The 14,067-nt window shown below is 35.6% G+C and overlaps 1 protein-coding gene across 1 annotated transcript in view; it reads right to left on the bottom strand.

The window, feature by feature from the left end:
- Positions 1-1,475: 1,475 nt before the first annotated feature.
- LOC107715504 (carboxyl-terminal PDZ ligand of neuronal nitric oxide synthase protein-like) overlaps positions 1,476-14,067 on the bottom strand; it is a 23,142-nt gene continuing 10,550 nt past the window's right edge. Inside the window, exons 6-10 of the mRNA XM_016521659.1 lie at positions 10,331-10,409; positions 9,378-9,481; positions 8,087-8,230; positions 2,957-3,128; positions 1,476-1,950 (exon numbers count right to left, since the gene is read on the bottom strand). Of these exons, the coding sequence (XP_016377145.1) occupies positions 1,595-1,950; positions 2,957-3,128; positions 8,087-8,230; positions 9,378-9,481; positions 10,331-10,409 (855 nt within the window). The 3' untranslated portion in view covers positions 1,476-1,594. The remainder of the gene's footprint in view (positions 1,951-2,956; positions 3,129-8,086; positions 8,231-9,377; positions 9,482-10,330; positions 10,410-14,067) is intronic.

The following is a 14,067-nucleotide window of genomic DNA, read 5'->3' as shown; positions in this document are numbered from 1 at the left end:
CTTTAGACAAGACTTAAGCACAATATGCAGCGTTAGTATTACTTGCTACATTCTTCCCAAGAAATAAAAAATTATAGTAATAGAGAAAGAATGCTGATATATACCATATGACATTATTGTACAAATACTTTCACTTGTGTTTTGACATTGGTATCACAGTGTAACAGTTCAAGCTGCTCAGCTGCTAAATTGACAGTGAAGGTCAAGCATGCTTACACATTGAGTTTATCATGTTCTTTATCATTTCTTTTCTTTCACTTTAGTACTGCTGCATTTTATAGTCAAGCCTGACATTAGAAATACTGGCAAACAAATCATGAAATGCCCACAAAAACAACGACGTAATTCTCATAGCATTGTGATGAACATTATAAAACGTGTACAATAAAAAGTAAACATTTAAAATAAAACTGGCATTGAATGTATTTATGTACGTCTGTCCAAGTGTCCATTCATCTCTACAAAAAAAAAAAAAAAAGTCTTGTTTCATTGCTGACAACCACATAGCACATCTTCAGAAGAATAGATTGAAATTAAAGAAATTGAGGAGAGGCAAATGCTTTTTGAAACTCATGTTAACAGACCAGCCAACACTGTAGATGTTTGGCTTTAAAGGGACAGTTCACACAAAATAATTTACACACCCTCATGTTGTTCCAAACCTGTATGACTTGCTCTCTTCTGTGGACTTTAAAAGAATACACTACCAATGAAAAATTTGGGGTGATGGGAGATGAATGTATTTGATGAAAAATGCAGTAAAAACAGTAATACTAATTCATTTAAAATGTAATTTATTTCTGTGATGGTAAAGCTGAATTTTCAGCATCATTACAGTCTTCAGTGTCACATGATCCTTCAGAAATCATTCTAATATGCTGATGCTAGAAAGTTGAAAAGAGAACTTATAAATAGATATAAATAATAAATTTGGAATAGATTTTTTACATTTTTTTAACATTATAAAAGTATTTACTTTCACTTTTGATACATTTAATGCATCCTTGCAGAATAAAAATATTTAACTTTATTTAAAAAAAATCTTGATGCCCCCAAAATTTGAAATAATATATTATGAAAAATGTCTTAATTATGTTTTGTCCATGTGATTAAAGTCAATAGGGTCCAAGACAAAACTAATGGAAAACCATTGACTTTCAGTGTATGGACAAAAAATAATTCACATGTTTGGGACAACATGAGGGTGAGTAAATAATGGCAGAATATAAATTTTCCATTGAACTATGCTTTTTACACAATTTCACATTGTTCAACAATGTTTTGAATATGATTAGGACAACCTGGACACCCACTGGCTGGGATCTTCATAACTGAATCAATTAATACATTGGGATGTGTAATGTCTTTTAGTTTATTTGTGTGTGTGTGTGTATATATATATATATATATATATATATACTGTATATATATAATTAGATTAAATATATTTAATATACATTTATATATTCTGATATTTATTTATATATTTATTCTGAAAGCTGAAGCTGCAATGCAAAAGCTGAAGTGCTTAGCTGCTGCTGCTGGTCTGAGCTGTTTTTTTCAGCAGGAACAGACTCACACATGGTGCACACAGCTAGTGGCCCCAGCTGTCCCGGTCATCACTCTCATCAGTGTTGGACTCATATCCGGATGCGATACCAGACTCTCTGAATCCTGGTGTGTCCAGTGTGCAGAGAAACTGGTTCCCTGGAGGAGAGCAACCACCCGACTGATCTTCATCCTGACCCTGTCCTGAGTCACGGTCCTGCTCCGGCTTCTTCTCCCGCTCTGAAGATTCTGAGAAGAAAGAGAAGCCGTCGAGCCGAGCCAGGCTATTTGAGAGAGGGAAGCCCTCTCGAGCGCTTGAGGGAGGATTCGGGTTGGGGTCACGTGATACAGCTGGCATGTTGGCACGCAGAGCAATTTCTAGAAGGCTGTCTTGAGATCCAACTGCAGGGAGGAAATTACATCATGGCATAGTCAGTGATAGAATAACTTAGAGGTGCCATTACTGAGCCGACTTTGTCAAGCTAAACATCTAATCACCAGAGTAAAGGCCTGTTCCCACCAAAAATGATAACTATAGAGGTATCTATAACAATAACTATATTTGCATCAACATCAATGGACAAAAGCGTGCTGCTTTAAATGCTCAAGCTCTAAAATCTAGGGCCAGATTTACTAAACAGGGCAAATTAGCGTTAGAGCGCAATTCCATAAAAGCGCAGATGGAAGGGGAAAATTCGCCAAATGAGGGTTTGCACTGGCGCAAGCTGATAGTAAATCTGGCCCTTAATATTGGGTGGATTCTGTTTGGCTGTCAATGTTTTTGTTGTTTATCAGTTGGAAAATATTGCTCTGAAAGTGATTCGAATTATATTGTACCTCTGTGTTGTATTGGTGTGAACGGGCCTAACTGTAACACCATTTTGTTAAGAATAACTCTTTAAAGGAATAATTCCTCTCAAAAGAAAATTCTGTCATTATTTACATGACAGTTATTTCAAACTTAGTACATTCCACTCTACCACACATGCATTTTTTGTACATTTGCACAGTGAATTTTTTTTTTTACTAAATTTAAAGTATATGTACATTTATATTGCATGTTTCAATGTATATCCAAACACAGACAAAAACGTAAGTGTAAATATTACTAATCAATCAATACCTACAAATACTAATGAGTTTGACCTGGGCCTGGGACTAATTTTATGGTGCTTGTAAAGACTATTCTCTTTGATTATATGGAAAAGAGCAGCATGAACATTCTTCAGAATTTCTTCTTTTGTCATCAGTGGCAAAAGGAAAGTCAAGAAAATCTTGGAACAACATAAGGATGAGTAAATGACAGGATATTAATTTTAGGGTGAACATTTCTTTAACAGGCTAAATCATTCTTCTGCCAAAGAGGAAAAATCTCTTGATTGTACATGTCATGAGTCTTGAGACTTACAGGGGGAGTTTTTGTGTGGTTGAGTGCGGAGCTCCAGCTCTTGGACGTGTTTGACCAGCAGTGAGAGATGCTGCAGGAGTTCAGTGTTCTGCTGCAGGAGCTGCTGGACTCTAGCTTGAGCCTCCGTCCTGGCGCTGGTCTCCACCGACAGCTGCTGCTGCAGCAGAACCACCTACACAACAACAACAACAACTACTAGATTTTACACGCTCTAAAGAAAATATGAGTCATGCTTTCCTGTGAAAAATTATATATATATATATATATATATACAGTGGTGTGAAGGGGGCAAACACTTTTTTCACACAGGGCCATGTAGTTTTGGGTTTTGTTTTCCCTTAATAATAAAAACCTTCATTTAATGCATGCATGTTGTGTTCACTTGTGTTATCTTTGACTAATATTTAAATTTGTTTGATGATCCGAAACATTAAAGTGTGACAAACATGCAAAAAAATAAGAAATCAGGAAGGGGGCCAACACTTTTTCACACCACTGTATATATATATAAAATGTAATTTATATGAATTCAGTTAAATAAATATATATTGTTTATTTAACTGGCCACCAGTCCAGGGTGTCCCCTACTAATAATTTAGAAACAGTTAGGTAGATGTGCAAGTTTAGCTTGCAAGTGTGGGCTTTAATTGGACTAAATGATTGAAGAAGTCCGGTATACATCACCAGAGAGTTATGAGGTTAAAATGTTTCAACAAAAATTAAAGGTATGCATGGATGAATCATTCACAATAAGATCTATAACAGGGACTTAGAAAATAGATTAATTGAATAGAAGTAATTGAATAGGTGTGTAGGGTATCAGAGCGAATCAGACAATTTAAGATTCGATCAGATTGGTGTTAAAACAACCCAAAGAGCCAAATTCCACAAAGAGGCCCAGGACAACAAGACAACGTCATAAATCTGTCCACGATACACTGGCGCCACGAGTCAGAAGCAAGTCCACCAGCTAGCAGCTTTGAGCATTCTCACAGCATTAAAACAAAAGAACACATTGATAATCCCAACTCAGGAAGGAGATTGTCAAATTTGGGGCAAGTAACCAAGATTAATGGTCAAAGAGATGCACAGCATGACCATCACATGTAAATCCATGATAGAAATCATGAGCTAAAGACTTCCTCGGATTGGCTTCCCCCACCTAGCAGACAAAGACCAGACTGAGATTCCTTCTAAACCCTTTTGACCTTTGGTCTTCATAGAACATGTTGTCACGTTCACAGAATGGCACAGAAACTGCCTTTACATGTATATATGCACCAAAATGATGCTAAAAGGACTTATATGAACAACTATCACTTCTATACATAACTCCATATCATGTATGTAACCCACATATTTGACTATCATGTCCTAATCACTCATTGTGTATATCTTTTGAATAACTATTGAATAGTTTATAGGTTTATATTCATGTTGGGTATGTATGAATTTGAAAATGCATGCTTTAAACGTTTCTATCAATCAATACTTAGTAAAATATATTATATTCTTGTTATAGAAATCATGTCCAAATTATACTCTGCAAGAGCGGGAAAATTCGGACCCTATGACTGATAAGATAACATGTTGATTTATGTATTGGGAGGAGAAACATAGCAACACCCCGAGCTAAGACAATGTCTAATAGGTCAAGACACCATTTGGGATGTGTCCAACAGCCCGGTTTAAATACTCAGGACACCATCAAATCATGCTTTTTGCCTTCCCTTACCAAAAAGTAGTATTCTTCAAGTTTATTTGATTAAGTATACTTTTACATCATACTTTAAGTATACTACTATGTCCCTATTTAGGTTTTAATTTGTATATATTTTGTTATATAAATAACTGAACATACAAAACACCAAAAGAAAGAACAGGGTATCTACTTGTAAACAAACACATTTTATTCTAGCTTCATGCATTCTTTTTTTAAACACTTGAATGTGGGTAAGTTTCATAAATAAAAAAATAAAAAAAGAAAGAAACAACATTTTGAACAAAAAGCTGAAAAAAAGACTATGAATTGGATTTAGAACAATAATCAAAACGATCAACACCCCAAAGCTTGTGGGGTGAAAGGTGGTGATGATTATAGGGGCCCATTGCTGTGGGGCCCCCCCCGGGGATTTCAACCAACTGCCCGAGGCCAGCATGAAAGACACTCAGGACAGTTGACGGACCACTGCTGCGTGTCGTCACAAAAGCTTATCATTTGCAAGTGTTTTTTAACCTTGCCAAAACATCCAAGAGATTTTAAAGCATTCAAGCACAAGATGCGAAAGAACTCAACTGAGTACTCGCGCGCTGTGTTCGGTGTGCACACAGAGTGCCGCGTCTAGCGCAAACACCAAATTGACGGTCTTTCGCGTCTTCTTGTGATTGAACAAACAAATACACCTTGCCAATTTAACCATTCAAGCACACAAATGTTGTGTTAGGATGGCTATTCGTGCGAGATTCATGTTAGAACAGGCCAGGTGAGACGAACGTCAAGACATGCAACTTTATTGCCTAAACTCCCCACTCCCCCACTAGGGGGCAGTAGTTAACCATATCACCACATCCCTCTTTCTTAGATCAATTAATTTACTCCACTTTGGCCATTTATCTGGTTTTGAGAAGTCTAACTTTTGTGGTGGCGGTACCTGAAACTGATCTATTTTCTCTTTTTACGCAGCTCTCTTCTCTTGTCTCTGTGTGAGTTTCGTGTTAAAACAGGCCAGGTGAGATGAATGTCAAGACATGCAACTTTATTGCCTAAACTCCCCACTCCCCCACTAGGGGGCAGTAGTTAACAATATCACCACAAAAAAGACGCAAAAGAGTTTCATTCAGTACCCACAGAGAGCACACAGAGAGCCGCATCTCACAGCCCTTGAACACCGAATTGAGTTTTGCCTCTTCTTGCGCTTGAATGGGCAAATTACATACAAAATGTCGAAATACCTATCTTGGCGAGTATTCTCAAAAAAAAAACTGTCGGTTATGACTTAAGTGAACGTAAGCAGTTGAGAAAGAAATCGGATGTGTATCATTATATTGGATCGTCTCTTAAAGTGACCGTGCCTAATTTATCAGCTTCTGTGTCTTTAATGTTAATCCAAGAAAATAAAAGAGAAAATCACTTACTGCTGTTGACTGAATTACTTTGTAGTTTTAACAAGAATTAATCTATATTTAATTTATACAGTGCAGACTGCAATGATATTTTACATTTAATTATTTAGGTTCTATACCTGAACACCTACAAACCTGAAAAAAACGTAAACTTGTCAATTTGAATCGTTAAATTTGTATCGTTGTTCTATTTTTTTATTTGTGCTATTTACACGATTTCGAACAGGGCCCATGGGTACAACCTGCACCGGGGCCCCGCAAACCCCAGCTACGGCCCTGCGTGTCTCCGAGTCCAACTCCGACTGTGCTCGCATCAAAACTTCAACCAGCCCACTGACTCCGCACCATTCGTCAGCCAACGCCTAAGACATCACTCTGAACGACTACTGAACTTCCAGCCAATCAACAACCTTGTGGGAAACCCCTTTCTGCACACAGGCAACCCAAGTACCTCCAGATTCTAGCTGAAATGGTGCATTTATTGTAAAGCTTAATAGCCTCATTGAGAAACTAATTGCGAGGTTTAAATAAATGATTGATGGTTGTTCAGGTCTAAGCAATTGCACATATTGCTATAAACTTGGGATTTCACAGTTTCACTCTTCTAAACTCTTTCTTTCCTCACTTTCTGCACCTTGTGTGAATGTGTGAGCGCGTATGTTTGTGTTAGATTAGTTTCTATGTCTTATCCAATAAAGCCTTATTTATATTGAAAAGAGAAGTATCTTGTGTTTTGTGCTTACAAGGTAATGTCTTAAACTACCGATCTTGTTACTGTGCTAGTTAATACTGTTTTCACTATATTTTGGACTTTAATATCCATTGCAGAGTTGATGTTATACAGCTCGTTCAATGAATCACTGGCCGACTCAGTGATCAGCCGTAAAACAGTGATTCTGTCCAAATTCCCTATAAAATCAAAAATAATTCCCTTTGAGCTAAATTTACCTGTTTCCCTTACAGTGACTAGATAGATGAATTTTCATTATAAATACGTTTAAATATAATCTTTATCAAATTTTAAAGTATGTAATATTCATACTATAATGCTGTGATGCATAAAATCACTTGTAGCATTTAAAATGAATGACTTTGCATTTCAGTTTTAATTTATTTAGACAAAGGATACTGTCCATTTAATGGTTATTAGCCAAAATTAAAATAATGAAAAAGACTATTGAGTGAGTGACATGACATGTGGCCAAGTATGGTGACCCATAAGTGCACACACACAGTAGTGAACACACACACACACCATGAACACACACCCGGAGCAGTGGGCAGCCATTTTTTGCTGCGGCGCCCGGGGAGCAGTTGGGGGTTCGGTGCATTGCTCAAGGGCACCTCAGTCGTGGTATTGAAGGTGGGAGAGAGCGCTGTACATTCACTCCCCCCACCTACAATCCCTGCCGGTACGAGACTTGAACCCGCAACCTTTGGGTTACGAGTCCGACTCTCTAACCATTAGGCCACGACTTCCCCATATTGGTTTTTCCGTGGCCGGAAAAAATAAATAAATAAATAAAATAAATAAATAAATAAATAATGACTGAACAATTCATGAAACAAAAGCAGTGCCACCGATATGTTATATATATATATGTATTCCATGGTCTATCTGAATACTGGATTCTGATTGGCTGGCAGGTATGCATTAAAACCATTTAATGCACAGGTCGTTCCAAGTCAGTTGAATCACCGTTCCATATTAATGCGCTGCTTTAACTGATGCTCACAAACACACACACACACACACACACACACATCACCCGCACACACACACAGAGGGAGGGAGAGAGTTCGGAGATCGCAGATTGCACTGCGCACGCACATAAACTTGTCAACACTTCCCCGCGATTTTTAAAAATAAAATAGCCTAGATACTAGATAGCTACATTATGTTATTATTTACGAGGTGGTAAAATCGCTGTTTTTTTAAGTAATTATATTATAATGCTACACGTCAATACAGGCAGCATGACAAAGTGATCAGATGTGTGATGTGACCTGTGCGGAGGCGGCTTGACTCCTCTGCTCCTGCTGCTGTAACTGTCTCTGCAGGAGCTGCACCTGATGGCTCACGGACAGAGGACTGGAGCGAGGAGACGCCAGCCTGGACGACTCCATCACCAGCACCGGCTCTTCACACACCTGCATGGAGAAAATAGGAGACACATGCTGTTTACTACCAACAAATTCACTTTAATATGGTCTTTGCAAAGGATCAGTACAGCCAGTTAATTCCTAGGTGCATTAATTGTAACTTTGGGATCTATTAGTACTTCTGAAACGTATCACACAGTGAGACTAGTTTAGTTTGTTAGTTAACAGGCCTGGCAGTATTGTTTCTACCAACCAACCATATTCGAGAATGATACACCAACTACATCCTTTCTGGAGTGACCTGCGGTGTCTTATTTAAACACCTCCTTTGGTGAAAATCAAGTTTTTAACAATATTTATATGTCTATGTGGTGTTTCTAATACGGTTAAAGACAAACCATGTTTCACCACAAATTCATCTGTCTACACCACTGCTGAGCATTTTCTCCTGTACCAAAGATAGTTTGAAAGTTTGAAAAAACATCAGCAGATTCACAGAACTGATCAAAGAACACACAGCTTCAGCCGTATCAAAGCAAGTCACTCTGCAAACCATTACAAGTACATGAAAGCTTTAACCTCTTAAAAACTCTCCAGTGATCGAAAATGTGTCAGCAGCATCGACAGCTTTCATGTCTTATTCATTAGAGTCATGCCAAAATTCTAAAAGCATCTAAAATGTGTTTCCTTAAATGCATAATTCATGAAGAATCCCCATCATAACTGGAAGAAGTTTGCATGTTAATAAACAAGACTTATTTTAAAATACCCTCAATTTCGTTCATATAGTTTGTTTTTAAGGAATTCAAATGATTCTGACTAAGTGTTATTACAGATTTCAAAGAATTACATGACACTTTAACTAAAATGGGTTGGTAATTATTCATCTTTTAGTCCTACTTGTGATCATGGCCCAATTTCTGACCTATAAACCACGTAGGATGAGCAAACTGTAGCATCTATAAATAACTCAAAACAGGCAAAGCTTGAACTATATTTAAAAAGACAACACCTGAGATCTCTTCTGCCTTCCAGTTTCTTCTTAAAAAGCAAGGCTTTCTGTTGGTAAACATTTTACTCAATATAAAAAATGTCAACATAAAAAATATGTAATTGATGAGGAATAATTAAGACAAATGAATACATATTTCTTTCAGATTTTCTGCTAAACTTTACAGTCAGACAGAGGACTTACCTTTTCATCTTTCTCTAGCCCAGTGTTGCTTGATCTCTCAGCGGTGCCGCCAGCAACTGAAGTCTCGTCTTTGCTTCTCTCCTCCTCACCTTTTACAAGCCATGCTGCAATTCAGATTAATCACATCATTTAGAAAAAAAAAATCATCAACTGCCAGTTTCACAGGTCCAGACTGAGTCTGTTTCTAGTTCAGATGACAATACAAATGATTGATTTATGTTAACAACTATTTTTTTGTCCAAGACAAGGAACCTTCCAAAACCAAACGTAGGACTAAATAATTGCATCAAATATATTTAGATAGATCTTAATAGCTACTTTGACATCATTATTATATTTGCCTCATTGAAAATAGTGGCTTAAACATTTACTTACAAAATGTTTTTAGCTTCATCTTGCTGATCTACTTTTATATTATTTTTAATTTAGCTTTTGTTTATTGTGAAATAAAGTTGTACAATGCCAAAAAAGTGTTATATTGACCAATATTAAGTAACATTTTGGCTCATATATATCTAAAAAATATTGATTTATAAATTTTTTTTTTAAATTAAAGAATTTTTTTTTCTTTGTGTGAATGTTTTTGTCTTTTGGACAATAAATATTTTTAATTAATATTTCAGAATTATTTAAGGTTTGAAGCAACCCATAAATATATTTGATAGAAGCTAATAAGTTTGGCTGTAACAAATTGTTTTAGAATTGGTCGAAAGTATCATTTATTTTTCAGTGCACAGACCATATTTTCTTTTACAAAATAAATATCTAAGTTGCTTTGAAACTGTGATGAAGATAATGACAATAAAGATTTTTCATTTGTATTATATTTGTATTTTGCTGAGTTGAATTATTTTAATTTGTCTCCAATGCAAGTGCCACACAGTGAAAGTTCAGATGAAATGTGGTTCATGTTTGATACAATGAAATGTGAGTGAAAGTCAATGTCTCCTCACCGTCAGCATTGTCTAGACTCTGTTTATGGCACACCTCAAACGCCTGACCCACGGTCCGCACTATCCTCATGGCTTGGCTCTGAGACACAGACAGCAGATCTTTAAGTAACCAGGGTTTATTGAACATGTCAAACACATGCTTTTCCACATGCAGGTAAACATTTGTAGATTTTCAGCTAAAAGCTTTACTTGGAGAGACAGAAGAATTAATTCACCTTCAACAGAGGAAAAGAGATTTATAGGAATGAATGACAGATATAAGGAAAAGAGAAGGAGTGAGTGAGAGAGGGAGAACATTACACCCATAAGTCAATTCCACATTATAGTGCTGCTGTCAAGTGATGGATTAGTTCATTTCAGATGGGCCCTGGTGCTGTAAACAAAACCCAAGCCAAAGACACTCATATCAAGCAGCTTATGCCAACACCACTTTCTTTTTCTGTAGAAAACAGACAATCTGTTGCAGGTTAAAAATATCCCACGAGACAAAGTTTGCAAAATAATTATTTAGAATTGCACTGAATAGTAGTTTTTGTTCATTAAACTGAATTGTTAAAGTAATAGTTCACCCAAAAATGAAAATTCTGTCATTAATTATTCACTCTCATGTCGTTCCAAACATGTAAGACCTTCATTCATCTCCAGAACACAAAAGCTCTCGGATTTCCGAGAGCTTTCTGACCCTGCATAGACAGCAATGCAACTGACATGTTCAAGGCCCAGAAAGGTAGTAAGGACATTGTTAAAATAGTCCATGTGACATCAGTGGTTCAACCTGAATTTTATGAAGCTATGAGAATACGTTTCGTGTGCAAAGAAAACAAAAATAACTTTATTCAACAATTCTTCTCTTCCATGTCAGTTTTCGCCACAGCCTTACTACGTTTCTGTGCCTTGATCGTGGTAGTACCCTTGCTGTCTGTGCAGGGTCAGAAAGCTCTTGGATTTGATCAAAAATATCTTACTTTGTTTTCCGAAGATGAATGAAGGTCTTACAGGTTTGGAACGACATGAGGGTAAGTAATTAATGACAGAATTTTCATTTTGGGTGAACTAACCCTTTAAGTTGAATTGTTGTTTTGATTTAGAGTAACTTAATTTGGTTTGTGCAGAAAACAGTTTAATTTTATTAATTTTAGTGATTTATATATATATATATATTTTTTTTTTTTACATTTTTGTACATTTTTACATTTTGTACAAGTTTTTACTACACACACACACACACACACACACACACACATGTTGTGTTTCCATGTCTTATGGGGACATTCTATGCGTAATGGTTTTTATACTGTACAAACTGTATTTTCTATTGCCCTACACCAACCCTACACCTAAACCTACCCCTTACAGGAAACTTTCTGCATTTTTAGATTTTCAAAAAACTTCATTCTGTATGATTTATAAGCTTGTTTGCATTGTTACACTTTCAGATAAACATAATTTAGTATTTTTAATAATTTTTTTCCCCTCGTGGGGACCACAATGTCAAAAATTTCAGGTTTTGCTACACACACACACACACACATATATATATATATATACAGTATATATGGGCCATTCTACAGAATTGGTGCAAAGCCAGAGTTGGAAACGTCTTTTCCCCTCAAATTTGGTATGTATGCAAATTGTATGATATCTAAGGTACACATTTCTAGTAATTGTGCAGTTATTTCTCATATTGTATTTTCAGAAGGTTTTTGAATATTTTCCCTCTCCCTAAATTTATCATTACCGAAACACAGTAATACCGTATATAATTTAATTAGAAGGGTTATACTGGCCTATTAAGATTTTGTTTACATCTACCTTTGTAAATATATATTTTTGCTATTTTATTAAAAGGTTTAGAGGTAAATCAATAACAATTACAATTACAATTAACAATATTTCAAGTGTGATTTATGAGATTTGTTGTATTGTGAATCCAATTTTTCTTTGTAAAAGGCATAAAGTTGACCATACAGATTTCAGAGTTAGGGATTAATTAGTTTGAATATACATTGAACCAAACACTATCATAGCATCTTAGTTGATAATTCAAAACTTTATTTTTGACAAAACATCCCATGTTTGACAGAAATGTTTTGGTAGCGACCACATCACATTACAGAATTTTAACTCGCATATAAAACACTACTAAAACATAGTAAAATACAAAAAATGTGCATAACTCAGGGCTTAAAGCAAAAAAAAAAATATTTCCGAGGGGGGTGGGTGGGTTTGGGGGGTATTTGGCAAACATACGCAGGGTTATTTGACAAACAAAAAAGTACATTATTTATAAATTATTTTCCTTAAAACTAACTAACGTATCTGCCATTGCCATTAGCCCTTGACAGGCTCAGACTACATATTATGGTGCGCAGCAATACCAAGAAAGGTTACTCACTACAATATGGTGCAAACACATGTAACATTTAGGATGCTTTTGATATCAAGTTTTGCTGGTTAGCTTTGTCCTTGACAGGGTACAAGATGACCTACGATCTAAAACATGGCATTTCTGAAATTTTGTTCAAAAGAAATAATGGTAAATTAAATAATAGGAAATGAATATATAATAGGAAATATTCAAAGACAGTTTACTACAGAAAACTACAGTTCAGTTCAATAAACAACAACAAAAACCAGTGCTCCAAGAACTGGTAACTTGAACAGGGTTCGTACAGATACTGCAAAATGAAATTCCAGGACTTTCAAGGACTTTTCACGCACTACTTTTTTGGTTTTCAAGGACTAATCAAACAATATCATTATTATCTTTCATATTCTAATAAATAAACTAATAAAACAAAATGGTACAAAATTAGTGCAGCACATGCAATGCATATTGGAAATTTTAAGTTTCTATGGAAACTTTAACATTTAAAAGGATACTATGGCAAAGTTATCGCTTTCCTTATTCAAACCGATTTTTTTTCATGAGTATATATGATATACGATGATATATATATATCAGTATTCCTGAAGAATGAAAGCTATATCATACACTTGGAAAATTCTGAGCTATATCACCGCTTATCGACACTAGGGGTGTGACAACACACTTAGCTCACGAGATGAGACAAAGTGCAGATACTTGATTCACTACAACAATACAATATTTTAATAGGATACTATTTTAAAGAAATTTTTAATGACAAAATATTTGTCTTTCAATCACAAAAAGTAAAACAATGCAGTTGTATTTTGAAATGTTTTAACTAATCTAGGGCCGTAACTAATGACTATTTTGGTAATCAAGTAATCTACTGATTATTTTTGAGAACTGAGTAATCTGATATTTTTTAGTAACACAAATAGACCTAAGCGAAAAACAGGCTTTAGTATAATTATATTTATATATAGACTAACGATGAAGCAATAATAATTGGCTCAAATGAAGTATCAAAACCAAGTAATTACACGGTTTTATTATTTTTGTATTATTATTTTATTTTATTATATGTTATGAACATAACCAACTTAAAGGGGTCATATGATGCGATTTCAAGTTTTCCTTTCTCTTTGGAGAGTTACAAGCTGATTGTGCATAGATAAGATCCCTGAAGTTGCAAAGACTAAAGTCTCAAAACCAAAGATATATTCTTTATCAAAGTTAAGACTCTGCCACGCCCCCCTAAAACGGCTCGTTCAAACACGCCCCCACATATCTACCTCACTATGTGGAAATATTTGCATAATGCCGCCCAAATGTGCACGCAAAGAAAGAAGGCGTGGTTTCAGTAACC

Source organism: Sinocyclocheilus rhinocerous, unplaced genomic scaffold, assembly GCF_001515625.1.
Source record: "Sinocyclocheilus rhinocerous isolate Xijiao unplaced genomic scaffold, SAMN03320098_v1.1 scaffold510, whole genome shotgun sequence".
Taxonomy (NCBI): domain Eukaryota; kingdom Metazoa; phylum Chordata; class Actinopteri; order Cypriniformes; family Cyprinidae; genus Sinocyclocheilus; species Sinocyclocheilus rhinocerous.
Note: the sequence above shows the minus strand (reverse complement) of the source record. Positions and strands in the feature narration are given on the sequence as shown.